Genomic DNA, 13,631 nt, shown 5'->3' with positions numbered 1-13,631 from the left:
AAACTAAATGACTCTCCTTGAAATCTTTGCAAAATTTAATCCTATTTTAACATACTTTATCCTTGAATATCTTTTTATGATCACGTCATCATACCTGCATAGAGTAAAACATACATGAATTGAAAAAATTTCCTGTGACTGTAAGGTTCAAAGTATTAACATTTTCCTCTGAGTAGTGTTATCGTTACAGTAGTGATCAGTGGATCAAAGTGACACATGTACCACAAATTTTAGTAAATATTTATTTATTTATTTATTGTCTTTTTGAGACAGGATCTTGCTAAGTAGTTCAAGCTGGCCTTGAGCTCACTTTGTAGCCCAGGCTGGTCTCAAACTCTCAGCAATCCTCCTGCCTCAGCCTCCCAAGTGCTGGGATAACAGGTGTGCACCACCACGCCTGGCTGTTGGTAAATATTTAAAAAGTAAAATATTATTGGAAAGACTATATGTGCATATTAAGGATCTAAGTATTGACTCCTTAAAATTATGTATTGCCACTATTTTACATAATTCTTGAAATACCACTATTTTACATAATTCTTGAAAAACCTTCATGTCAGGATTAGACACAAACCAATTTGGAGCCTGCTGCTCTGTAATGGAGTTGTTTTTATAGTGTCATTTCCACTAACTAGTAGAACAGAAGGAAACTGCCTCAATATAATAACAACTATGAAAAGCCCACAGCAAATGTGATACTTACAGTTGAAAAGCTGAAACTTTTCTTTTAAAACCGGGAGCATACTTCTCCTGTCTATTCAACATGGTACTGGACAACCTAACCAGAAAAATGAGGCAGGAAAAAGAAGTAAAAGACATGCACATTGTAAGTGAAGAGCAGAACTGTCTCTTGCCACTGAAGGCATGATCTTACATGTGGAAATCCTAAAGATTGTTCCAAAAAACAAAAAGGTAGGACTAGGAATTGATTTCAGCAAAGTTGCAGGTTGCAAAGTCAACACACAAAAATCAGATATGATTGTATACACTAGCAATAAAAAATCCAAAAAGGAATTTAAGAAATAATCTCATTTTCATTAGCATCAAAAAAAGCAAGATAAACTTCTGAAATTTATATAGAGGCCAGGTGTGGTGGTGCACACCTGTAATCTCAGCACTCAGGAGGCTGAGGCAGGAGCATCACTGCAAGTTTGAGGCCAGCCTTGGCTACATAGTGAGTTCAAGGCCAGCGAGACACTGTCTCAAAATACAAAAACAGCTGGGGATATAGCTCAGTGGCCCAGCACCTTGCTTGGCAAGCATAAGGTCCTGAGTTCAATTCCCGGTACCAAAAAAAAAAATTTATATGGAACCTCAAGAAACCCTAGATAAAAGCAGTGCTGAGAAAGGGTTAATTAATACAGTTTTGCATATGCATGTGTACTTTGACTTCCATCGCAACACTCACCCCTTTCTCCTTCGACCTCCTTTTGCATCTCTGCTGAGCATCTTGTGGCCCATGAACAGGGCTCAGAAATGACAGCGTGGGTTAGCACAGGAGTCTTGCTGGGCCACAGTATTTTCATTTCTGCGTTCTGCCCGCTCAGTTGCAGTATAGGGGATCCGGGTTGGTGAAAGCAGGTGGGGAGAAAGGGAGGATAGTAACATTAGGGAATGGCAGTACCATAAAAGATACCCTGAAACTCAAGGCCTTGTGAGAGTCCCACCAGAATACAGGCAGAAAAGATCTCCAGGGACCCTCTTCTTGCAGATGTTGCACACAGGTCCCTGGAAGTATTCAGGGTACTGGAAGGTAAAGAAAATCCGCAGTTCCACACCCTCTTCACTGAAGCTGAGCAGCAGGGCTGAAGCCTCAGATCTTACTAGTGAGGAAGAACACGAACCACTAGAAGAATTACATGGTGATGTAGTGACAACTGTCCTTAGGGTGTTTACCTGATAAGCTTTTTATTCCTAGAAAGAGATTAAAAGAAACCTCTGTGAAATGCGGAATCTTGAAGAAACAATGGCAAAACTTCAACTGGTGAGTTGATCTCATAATAACGGCATTTTCATTAGAATTTCCTGTGCTTTATTTCGGGTGTGTATTTTTTATTGAGATGTAATTTACATATCATAATATTCACCCTTCATAACGTGTTTTTAGTATAGTTACAAAGTTTTTCAAAAACACAACCATCTAAACCCAGGACATTTCTATCACTTTAAAGAGAAGCCTCATTCCCTTTTTTAGCCACTCCCCACTCCTCTGCTCCCCTGGCAACCATCCTTCTGCTTCTCGTTTGTATGTATTTGTCTGTTCTGACTGTTCGGTGTAAAAGAAATCATGCGGTGTGTGGTCCCTTGTGTCTGGCTTCTTCATCTTAGCATGTGTTCAGGGCTTATATGCATTGTAGCACGAATACATACTTCCTTTTTTATAGTTGATATCCACTGTATGGATATACAGTTTATATTTTTATAATTCTTCAGTCTTTTATATAGTAATAGGTTTGCAAGTGAAATTCAAATTTTAAAAACCTATTGGGCGCCTATAATCCCAGCACCTTGGAGGCTGAGGCAGGAGGATCTTTGCTGCAAGTTCAAGACCAGCCTGGGCTAAAAAGTGAGTCAAGCCCAGCCTGAACTGCATAGCAAGACCCTGTCTCAAAAAAAAATTTAAAAATAAAATGAAAAATAAAAAACCTATTGGGAATTTCACATTGTTTAAATACTTTATGATTTGTTAATTTACTAATGTTAAAATCAGAAATTTGTGATTACTTGATAGATTTGCTGTTATAAAACACAGGCAGTCCTGTTTAATAACTTTTAATAACTTTGGTTATTTAATGTCCTTTTAATAACTTTGGTGTAACGTAAACCATTTTCCTAAGTCATATTGCTTGTTGTTGTATTCTTCTAATTAGCAAAATAGTAATCCCAGCAGAAACCTAAATACAGCATCTGGCCCAGCACCAGCAGAAAGCACATCTTGACAGATTGAAAGTAGATGGTCACCTAGAAGACAGGTTTTTTATTATTGCCGTTTTTAATTAACCTGTTAAATTGGACGTTTCTTCTGAGAGTAGGAACAAAGATACTAATTTTCATGTGTTCTCGTTATGTATACTCTTCATATAGTCTATGTTGGTGACATAAGTCATTTGTTGGTGATGTAAGTCATTTCAAAAGGAAACCAGCATACCAGCTGGTACACAGTAGGTGCTCAAATATGTGTTGATTTTTGTATAAACATAATGGCATGCTGTATCTTACCACTGCCCTCTTTTTAACATAAGCTTTAAATTTTGTATCACACAAGTATATATTTAGATAAAAAGCAGGACAATGTGCTAAACAAAAGGAAAGTAAAATCTACTAATTCTGCCATTCTCAAAAGAGCACTGTTGATACTTGGATTTCTGTGGTGCTTTTAGCCACAGTTGATAATTAACTTCAGTTGAAGCTCTATTTAATTACTTAAAATGTGTGTACATATACATGTATGTGTGAATTACTATTATATAAATGTGCTCATAAAAATATCTATTTTAAAGCCCAAGGTTGGTGACACATGCTTATAATCTCAGCCACTCAGAAGGCTGAGGCAAAAGAATCACAAGTTCAAGGCCAGCCTGGGCAACTTCATGAGACCTTGTCTCAAAATAAAAGTAAGAAGACTTGGGAATGTGACTCAGTGATAGAGGACTTGCCAAGCAAGCATGCTGGAGGCCCTAGCTTCAGTCACTGGCACCATTAAAAAAAAAAAAGTTCTCTAACATTTTTTAAAGTTATTAAAAATCTTAATTATAGAATTAAAATTTTCAGGAATTAGACTTATGCCATAAAGAAAAAGAGAGACTGAGTGATGAACTCCTTCTAAAATCAGACCTGGAAACTGTTGTTCATCAGCTTGAACAAGAAAAGCAAAGACTTACCAAAAAAATTGAAAGTTTTGCAGTGACAGGTAAGATGAAAAATGTTAATAACTTTAAAAATGATTGTGATTTACTCTTGATGTATTAGTTTTCTTAATAGATCTTTCATTCAGTAAATATTTGTTGAGTGTTTACTATGAATCAGCAACCATATTAGATACGATACTCTTAGATATAGTAGAAATCTTTCTCCCTCAAGGACCTTAAGAGTTCTTTTCTATTTTCGACTGGTTGATTGGTACAGTGGACCCTGCATAAATAGTTTGCAATAAAACTAATCCTTCGAGTCATACTTTGCAATTAATCCTTTGCAATAGAAGTAATCCTTAGAAATACAATTAAAACTAAGATGATGACCCTGAAGCAGTACAAAATTAAAGTACAGAGTCTTTTTAAGGAAATGCAATCCGATCACCTAAAAGCCATGCTTGGCTGTTTCTGTTTGGTCACCCTCTGCCCCTTAGTGCCTCGGTCCGCTCAGGTTGGTTTCTGTCCTCACATCATGAGCAGAACTTCTTGTTAGCAGGGCATGGTGGCTCACACAAGCCTGTAACCCCGGGAGTTTGGGAAGCTGAAGCGGGGGGATTACAAGTTCGAGTTCAGCCAGGAAACTTAGTGACTTAGCATGTACCCATCTCAGAATTTGCTCACACAAGCCTGTAATCCCAGGAGTTTGGGAAGCTGAAGCAGGGGGTTACAAGTTCGAGTTCAGCCAGGAAACTTAGTGACTTAGCATGTACCCATCTCAGAATTTTAAAAAGGCTGAGGAGATAATGTAGTGCAAAAGCCATGGATTCAATCCCCAGAACCACCAGGAACAAATAAACAAAAAATATAAAAAACAAACAAGAACACCTGTTCTTGTAAAGGTCATCGTTCGAGTCTCCTCCTGTCTTCTTACCTCTTCGGTCACTCCTCCTTGGGGTCATTTTCCCAGTGCACCTCCCATTTGCATGACACACTATTCATTTGTCGCTTTAGCCGACTTCAGTAGCTTTATTGATCTTGGCTCTGATTTTTATGGCTGAATCCTCAGCCAGTGTTCGGCAGATGGTAAGTGCTAAATGTGTATCTGCTGAATGACACAAGAAGAGGGGAGTGAATGAGAACACATCGAGAATCACCCTTCCAGGCCTCAGCGTTCTAATGAGCACCCCTTGAATTAAGCTGAACTCTGTGAAATTTCTAGTACTGTAGTTAGTTACTTTTGACTCATGAAAAGTGATTTCTATGGTAAAAGCTAATAATAGTGCTTATTTGGAGAAAGACCTGAGCTATTTTGATCTCTTTATTTCTGTGTGTATATACTGTGTTAAATTCAAGCTTGATGTTAAGTTTATTCCTGATTGTTTGCACATATTATTTTTTAGTTCATTTTTAGATGACTAGAAAATATGATATGGAAATTGATTGCTTCATTCTGTCATTTATGTTTCATTTTCTGATACTAAATAGTATCCATCCTATGACGGGACAAAGCAAGGGGACTTTGTCCCATTGCACTTTCTTTAAACTTTAATATTTTGCTTCTTCGTTTCTCCTCTCTCAGTATTTATCTCTGTTATATCTGGTACTTAAAGGTGGTACAAAACAGTTGATGCTTTCTGCAGCATTCTCTCTAAAAGTTACTCACCCTGTTTATTTGGCTAACTCACAGGAGACACGGAACATTGTTTTATGGTTTAACTACTTTAAATTGCAGAGAGAGAACTTACTTTGGAAGTTGAGAGGATGAGGCTAGAACATGGAATAAAACGTCGAGACAAGTTACCTTCTCGTTTAGATACATTTCTCAAAGGTATAGAAGAAGAACGAGATTATTATAAGAAAGAGCTGGAGAGACTCCAACATATCATACAGAAAAGGTCTTACTCTGTAAATTACTGTGCACGTGAAAAAAATTCAGTATTTAAAACACCAGAAAAGGTAATATCCTTTTATAAGAATTGATAAGAAAGTATTATGAAGCCTTACTGTTTTATTGTATTAAGTCTAACCCATTCATATGTGCTTTTTAAAAGTCCTGATTTTGATTTCTACTTTTCCTGTGACGTGTGCGCGGGAGCTCTGCATTAACTGGGAGAACTGCTCGGCAACTAAGCAACCAATTCCCGTTTGCCAGAAATTAAGGAAGGTTTGGCTAGTTGATTCATGGGAGAAGTACAGAAGCCTCCGGGCGTTTAGAAACTGGAACCCAGAGGTTCTTGGCCATCGATATTTCCTCTTTGTAGAACTGACTTTGTGTGTCAGCTACATTGTCTCCTTGGTAGCAGAGTGGCTTTGTCCACACGGCAGGCGGTGTGGCTTCCTGTCACTCCGGCACTGGTTAGACCAGTCAGAACGGCGTGCCGCTTTTTACTGAGCAGGCCCCTTTCCTATTAACCATTTTGTGGGAGACGGTAGAAATTGGGAAGCAGGCGGTGTGCAGGTTTTTCTATTCGTTACAACTGTACTTACAAGTTGGTGGTCTAAAGATGTTCACCTGAGAGCCAGGGGTGTTAGAGTCGCAGCTACTTGGGAAGTTAAAACGGGAAGATTCAAACTTGAGACCCGACTGGGCAACTTAGCAAGACACCATCTCCAAAAAAGTGATAGAGATGCTCACTTTGTGTATCACTTTCTTTGGTTCCTCCCTCCTTCCTCCTCCTGCTGCTGCTTCTACTAGTTCTGCAGCTGCTTCTACTTCTGCTGCTGCCACCTTCTCCTCCTCCTCGTCCTCTTTTTCCTCATTTTCCTCCTCTTGTTTTGTTTTGTTTTACAGTGCTGAGGATCAAGCCCAGCGCTTTGTGCGTGGGAGGCAAGTGCTCTGCCTCTCAGGTAATACGTGTAGGCCTGTATCTCATTTGGGTCTCCCATTGTGTGTATTAAAGTTGACCATGGTTCATGGGAGACTAAAATCATGTTTCTAAGTCTTAATTATTTGTAGTGACTTACAAGCATCGTTTGAATTTTTTAGATTTTTTTTCTCTCTTCTTTCTTAAGTTTTGGAGCTAGAGAAGTCCTGAAAGTTTACGTGGCCCTAATATCATCAACATGCTAGGGAAAAGCAAGGAATTGGGAGGGACATTAAAACTCAAAATACCACCTTTTACATTTTTTCCATTGTCAAATAGTTTATTGTCTTCTGATAGATTTTGCTTTTTAATCTCATTGGTTAATAGCTAAAGTTTGATTTATAGTTGCCAATGTAAAAAGCATGCTATTATAAACAAAAAAAAACAGTGAGAAAATACAGTACAAGTTGTTTTTGTGTTTCATATATTCTTTTTTTTTGGTTTTTCTCCGGTGCTGGGAACCGAACTCATGACCGTGCGCTTGCCTGGCAGGCGCTTTGCCGCTGAGCTAAATCCCCAGCCCCTGTGTTTCATATATTCTTAGGACGTAGAGAAAATAAGTCATTGAATTGATCTTTTTTATGATGTAGAAATATCTCCCATAAAATTATTGATCAGTTTAATCAACACCATTGAGTAGATAAAAATCTGAAAGCTTTTGCCCTGAATATTTGATTCAGTTGCTTGGTATAGATTCACAATGGAAAGACAAGTGTGAAATATTGGTTAGATACTGGTGCCATTAGGAGACACCTTTCCTCCCCTTCATCTTACTTTCTTAAAATGTTGTAGTGCCAGGCATAGACAGTTCATTTTCGGGAGTTTCGAATATTTTTAGAACTCGAATAATAGATTGCAGGGATGGGGGGAAATAGTGGATAAGTACGTGAGCTAAAAGGGTGAGGTGTCAAGCAGCTGTGAGTTCTGAAACGTGAAGAGTACATTCCTTACCTAAAATTCGGCATTTCAAAACCACTGGGAGCACTTTGTGGATAAACAACGAAGACTGCTCTCAAGCTGAGTTTGGTGCTAGCTTTGAGTTTTCAACCTGTTTGATGGCATATTCTGAGGCACAACTTCTTGGTATTATAATAACTCAGAAAAAACTGTCATTTTCTAATGTCAGTGATCTTTATCAGTAAGCTCTTGTCGGTTCTCATCTCGCCGGGAGGGCCCTCACTCTTTCCCCTGTGCTCGCCGTGGCTCCCACGTGAGTTTTGAGGGTGGTGAAGTAGTAAGTGCTTTGTATTTGGGGGCCTTGTCCAAGCTCCATTTCCACAAGTGGTCTTTGTAACCTGGGAGAAATGACCTAACTTGGTGCAAGCCTGTTTCACCGCGAGAGAGTACGTAACTGTCACTTCTTGTGACAATTAAGTGAGATAATTGGTGTAAGGGTCTAGTGAATGGTTTCTTTCTTTATTATTTGCGGGCTCAAATCAAGTCAGGTCTAACACTGAGTGCTGTAAGTTGTGCACTATTAAAGACAGAAGGTCGTTCTGTCCTGTTGCTTTCAGCGCTGTGTGTGTGTATGCTCGTGCTGAGTGTTAGGAATAATGGAGTGGTGAAGGGGAGGTAAGTCTTACTCATTAACACTGATATAAATATCACAGGCGAGATACATTTAGAGAAGAATGAAGAGTTTAAATGAGATTTAAAAGTTGACTACATGTTTTAAAGTTCACTATATGGTCAGTGCCTAGTAAACTGCCAGTTCCCTGAACATTCATTAGCTGACCCACTTAAACAAAAACTCTGTTTTGTTTTGTTTTGTTTTTTTGTCTTTTTGAGACGGTCTTGCTGTGCAGTTCAGGCTGGCCTTGCTCATTTTGTAGCCCAGGCTGGCCTTGAACTCGCAATGACCTTCCTGCCTTAGTCTCCCAAGTGCTGGGGTTCCAGGCATGCACCACCACACCTGGCCTTAGAAGATGTAAATTAGATTGGAGAATCTGCACAGATTTTTTGCAGAAAATGACGTTTAAACTGAAACCTAAATAGTAATGAAAATGGACTGCTAAATCTTTATTCATTGAGCTTTCCTCTCTAGAATCCATACAAACTGCTTCCTTTCTGTAAGAGTTCCTTATTTAGACACCGTCAAGTTACAGGTTTTCTTTTATGGTATTAAGCCCTAAATCCTGAAATCCTAATCTGCTTTCTCCTGTAAAACATCTTGTCCTTTTCGGGGTCTGTACAGCTGATTTCATCCATTGTGGCCTGAGTGTGGCCTGTTCAGTCACAAGGATACCTTGTTTCCCAGTAGACAGTATATCTCACCAAGTCTACACTAGCGTGATGTATACGCAGCAATACTGAGTAATAAAGGCTGGAACTCTTCCCAGTGTGTGAGATTATCACATTGTCCCTATGTGGGCCCTTTACGTTTAGTGCTTTAATATTGGAATATTATAAATTTACTATTTTTATTTTATACAATAGCAAATATGTGGATCGTTTAAATTGTCCTAGAATAGTAGGTATATACCTGTTCTAGAAACATTAGGAATACTTAGTGAACATCCTTAAATATATAGTGCCGAGCAGAAATACTTACATTTATCTGACTGCAGAAATATACCTCCTATCATCTTGATACGCAGTCATGGAAAACATCGAGGGTGTGCTGTGCTGTTTATACACTGGGTAAAAGGCACATCCATGCTCTCCTGGTCCCTTCCCTGGAAAGGATGCTAAACTAGTGATTTGCAGAAGCTATCAGTACCAGAATCACGTGGAAGGCTTGGTAAGACCGTTACTGGACCCTTCCCTCAAAGTTTCTAAGTCACTACATTCAAATCTGTATGTATAAGAAGTTCCTAGATGTTGCTGATGCTTGTGTTCTAGAGCTTACACTTTAAGTACCACCAGTATGAACAGCTCCAGAGTGACTGTCAGCACATCCGCTGGAATCTGGTCAAGCAGTGTGTTGGGTGGCTGAGTCCCTTCCTGGGAACCTGAAATCCAGGAAATTTACCCCAGGGTTGCCAGGGCCTTCGTCTGCTTAATCACATTATAAAGTCTGTTCTTTTTGTTCATTGGTATCTTTCCTTCAGTCTCATCACCAGTGTCTTCATGACAACCATATGGTAATTATGACAGATGGTAACTTGTCTCTTAATTATGTTTCAGGGGGATTACAATTCAGAAATTCATCTGGTCACAAGAGAAAGAGATGAACTTCAGCGTATGCTAGAAAGATTTGAGAAGTACATGGAAGATATACAGTGCAATGTTAAATTATTGACAGCAGAAAGAGATAAACTAAGTGTCTTATATAATGAAGTAAGAATTTTCTTCATAATTAACTCAATAGATTAGGTAGAACCAGATACGTAACTATAATGGAGCCAGTATAGATCCTGCAGATTTCTGTAATGTATGGACTTTGTAATGTTCCTTCATAATTATAAGTGGTAGAAGTTTCTGTTGTCTGATTCCCAAAGCAGAAATTTCTCTTTTTTTTTCCGTATTTACTTTTCATCTTTTCTAGCCTATGTACGTTTTAGGTCAATTACAGATAGTCATCTCCTTCTGTAAGTACTTGACTCCGAGCCAAGTTTATCCCTGACCTAGACATGCCCCAATATGCCCAAATCCCAGCGACAGCCTCGGGGAGCAGCCGCCGTTTGGAATGGCAGCTGTGAAGGGCTTACCCTCTAGGGACAAGAAACTTCCCTAGGGAGGAGGGATTTGGTTCAGCCCGGCCTCGTTACACAGCCTCCATTGTCGGAGGGCACCGCGAGTCTGCGCAAAGCCTAGTCTGTCCCCTAAATTTGTTCTCGGGCCCGTCTGCATGCAGTGCTAGTGCTGCACTGACGGGGAAAGACGTACAAGTTAAAAGGTCAAGATAACAGAACCATTTCCGTTTTTTGAGCTCTTGCAGAATTTGACTACAGGTTGATCCGGTTCTGGGCTTTCCCCATAGTTGGCGTAGATCTGAGCTTTTGTGAGTCTGCGTAGTTAATTCCTACTTGTCTGTCTGCCATCTGGTTTGCAGCATTCTGTGACTGCCACCTCGCAATCTCCTTGTCCTTTTGGTGTTACTATTTAATTTTAATCCTTCTACTCGCGTTTTTGGCACTTGGGAAGACAGTAGAGATGCCATGTGTTCAGTGTGCTTTTTTTTAAAACAGGGAGCTTATCCGTAATGTTTTTAGTTACATCTTAATTCCTTAAGGCTCAGGAAGAATTATGTGCGCTACGACAGGCACCCGCGCACCCCACCGTCCCCAGTAGTCTGGTTAGCCTTATGGAAAAGGAGAAGGAGCTTGCCTTGTCGGACTTAAGAAGAGTTATGACAGAAAAGGAAGATTTAAGAGAAAAGTTAAAAGTAAGTAATAAACTTGACATATTTTTGGAAGATAATTCATTAAGAAATAAATCTCCATACATGTGTTCATATGACATTACTGTGTAGAATGTGCAACTGCAGCGGGGATGGCGTAAATCCGCACACGGTCCGGGTTCAGACCACCTTGTTTATGTCTGGCCTCCATCTAAGAATGGTTTTTGCGTTTTTAAACTGTTAAAAAATACCAAAAGAGGAAAAATGTTTCGTTGTTGGTAAATAAGGTGGTGCTGGAATTGGTTTACATTTTGGCTGTAGCTTTTTATGTAGCCCAGTGGCAGTCTCCCTCTGAGCTCGAAAGGAGGTGCTCGTGTGGAAAGCGGTGAGATTGGCACGTACCACACCGTTCACTCACTTAAAGCACACAGTTCAGTGATTTTTCGTGTACTCACCGTCTTGGGCAACCATCGCCATAGTCAGCTTGAGGCATTCCTGTCACCACGAGAAGTGCTCGGTACCCGTTAACATCACGTCCTCATTCCCCCAGGTCTGCACACTGCAGGCAGCCACTAATCCGTTCTGTGTCTGTGGATCTGCCTGCCATGGACGTTTCATGTGAAAGTGTGGGTGTCACGCCCCCGCTCCCCCAGCACACACACACTGAGGGTTGCATCCAGGGCATGGGAGGCAAGCCCTCCAGCCCTGAGCCAATTCCCCAGTTCAAATATGTGATTTTTACGTCTGCTTCTCTCATTGTTACAGTTTTCAAGGTTTATTCCTGAATAATGTTTGTATGAATGTTTGTGTGCAGCTTCTGGTGTGGATGTTTCCATTTCTGTTGGGTAGAAACCTGGAGACTCTCTGGGTCGTATCCCAAGTCTGACTTCAGCCACCAAGGCCAGGCTGTTTTCCACCTCTGGCCGTACCTTTTTATGTTTCCACTGGCCCTGGATACTGGTTCTAATTTTTCCACATCCTCACTGGTACTTATTATCTGCTTTTTTCAGCCGTATTTACCCTGGTAGGTGTGAAATACTCTTACTCTTGTAGTTTTGATCGCATTTCCCAAGTAGTTAGTGATGTTGAGCATCTTTTCATGTGTCTTCGCCCATTGTGTCTTTTTTTTTTTTTTTGAGAAATTCAAATCGTATGTCCATTTTTATATGGGATTATTTACCTCATTATTATTGACTTATAAGAGTTCTTTCTGTATGCTTGATATGATCAGCCCCTTATCAGTTACGCAATTTGTAAATCTCATTTTGTGGATCTTTTACTTTCTTAATGGTCTCTTTGAAGCACAGAAGTTTTTAATTCAGTGAAGTCTAGTTTATTTATTTTTTCTTTTGGCATCATTCTTGGGGGCAGTATTTTATATTTTCTTTTACAATCTCAAAAAATGTTAATACATATAAAGTACTTTACAGTGCTCAGCACATCATAATACCAGATATTGTTATTATGGATGCCATGGTTCACTTGCAGTATTGTGAAATCAATGCTTTGAGAGCAGCATGCGGCAGTGGGACCTGGGGGCTTGGAATCCCAGCTGCTCAAGCAGCAAGAGCCAGGAGGACCCGAAGTTCAAGGCCACCCTTTGTTGGCAGCTTAATGAGATCTTGTCTCAAAATAAAAAAGCGTTAAAGGGCGGAAGATATAGTTCAATGGTTAGAGTGCTTGCCTAACATGTGCAAGGCTCTGAGTTTAATCCTCACCCCTACAAAAAGGAAGGCGGGAGGGAGGGAGCTAAAATTTTAAATGAAACAATTAAGCGTGTTAAAGATAGTCTTTATGTCACAAATTTTCAGTTAAAGTGTTACCCCCAAAATACAGTTTAAGAATGTTTTTAATTGGAACCTTTTGGAATACTGCCTTCCAGAAAGTTTTCTTATTAAAAAAAAAAGTGTTACAATTCCCAAATAGAAAGCTTCTGCACAGTATGGCAGTCTTTAACACGATCTACTCACTTACCCTTTTCCTTACTGTTAAAGTGACCAAGAAATGTAAAAATAGGATTCAAAAAAATGTGATATTCCCGAAAACTTGGAAGAGGCAATAATCAAATTACCAGGGTCCTTCTGGTAGCAGGATTTTGTGAATTTGCAACAGAACTTTTACTTAAAAACTGTACTATTCATTTGGATCGTTAAGCGTCCTGTACCAATGTAGACAAGATTACCAAACTCTCCCCGGACATTTCTTTCTCAACTAATGACCAAGTCCTGTCAGTGCCGCCTCTTAAAAAATACTGAGCATTTATTGAACCTTCTCCATGTGGGATGTCCAGTTTGAGGGTTTTTCACATGAGCTACCTTAGTAAGTCTTCGTAAGTCTTTTGTTTGTTGGGTACTGCTTACAGATGAGGTCTCTTGCGCTCCACTGAGTTGAAATAACTTGTCTAACCTCTCTGAGCAGTGAGTCGCAATGTCTGGCCTGAGTTTATGGTATTTTCTGTTAAGTTTGTGTGCATCCTCGTGTTCTCTTTTTTTTTTTTTTTTTTTTTAGAAATAAAAGGAGGAAAATACTAACAGATCGACAACGTTTTACAAAATAGCAAAGGATCAGTACAGACATTACAGAGTTACAAACAGAATGGTAGGGAATTAACAATGCTTATTGTATTACATATTG

At 39.6% G+C, this 13,631-nt stretch overlaps 1 protein-coding gene across 5 annotated transcripts in view; it reads left to right on the top strand.

Annotated features, from left to right (window-relative positions):
* Window positions 1-13,631, top strand: part of Cep135 (centrosomal protein 135kDa) — a gene marked incomplete in the record, with an annotated part of 69,744 nt that overhangs the window by 15,439 nt on the left and 40,674 nt on the right. For all 5 annotated transcript variants that reach the window (XM_013518558.1, XM_013518557.1, XM_013518556.1 and 2 more), the window contains 5 exon segments: window positions 1,919-1,984; window positions 3,772-3,910; window positions 5,584-5,807; window positions 9,842-9,994; window positions 10,890-11,042. In XM_013518558.1, the coding sequence (XP_013374012.1) occupies window positions 1,919-1,984; window positions 3,772-3,910; window positions 5,584-5,807; window positions 9,842-9,994; window positions 10,890-11,042 (735 nt within the window).

This window comes from Chinchilla lanigera, unplaced genomic scaffold (genome assembly GCF_000276665.1).
Source record: "Chinchilla lanigera isolate Chin_1 unplaced genomic scaffold, ChiLan1.0 scaffold00046, whole genome shotgun sequence".
NCBI classification, from domain to species: Eukaryota; Metazoa; Chordata; class Mammalia; order Rodentia; family Chinchillidae; genus Chinchilla; species Chinchilla lanigera.
The sequence above is the reverse complement of the archived record's forward strand: the minus strand, read 5'-3'. Positions and strand labels throughout refer to the sequence as shown.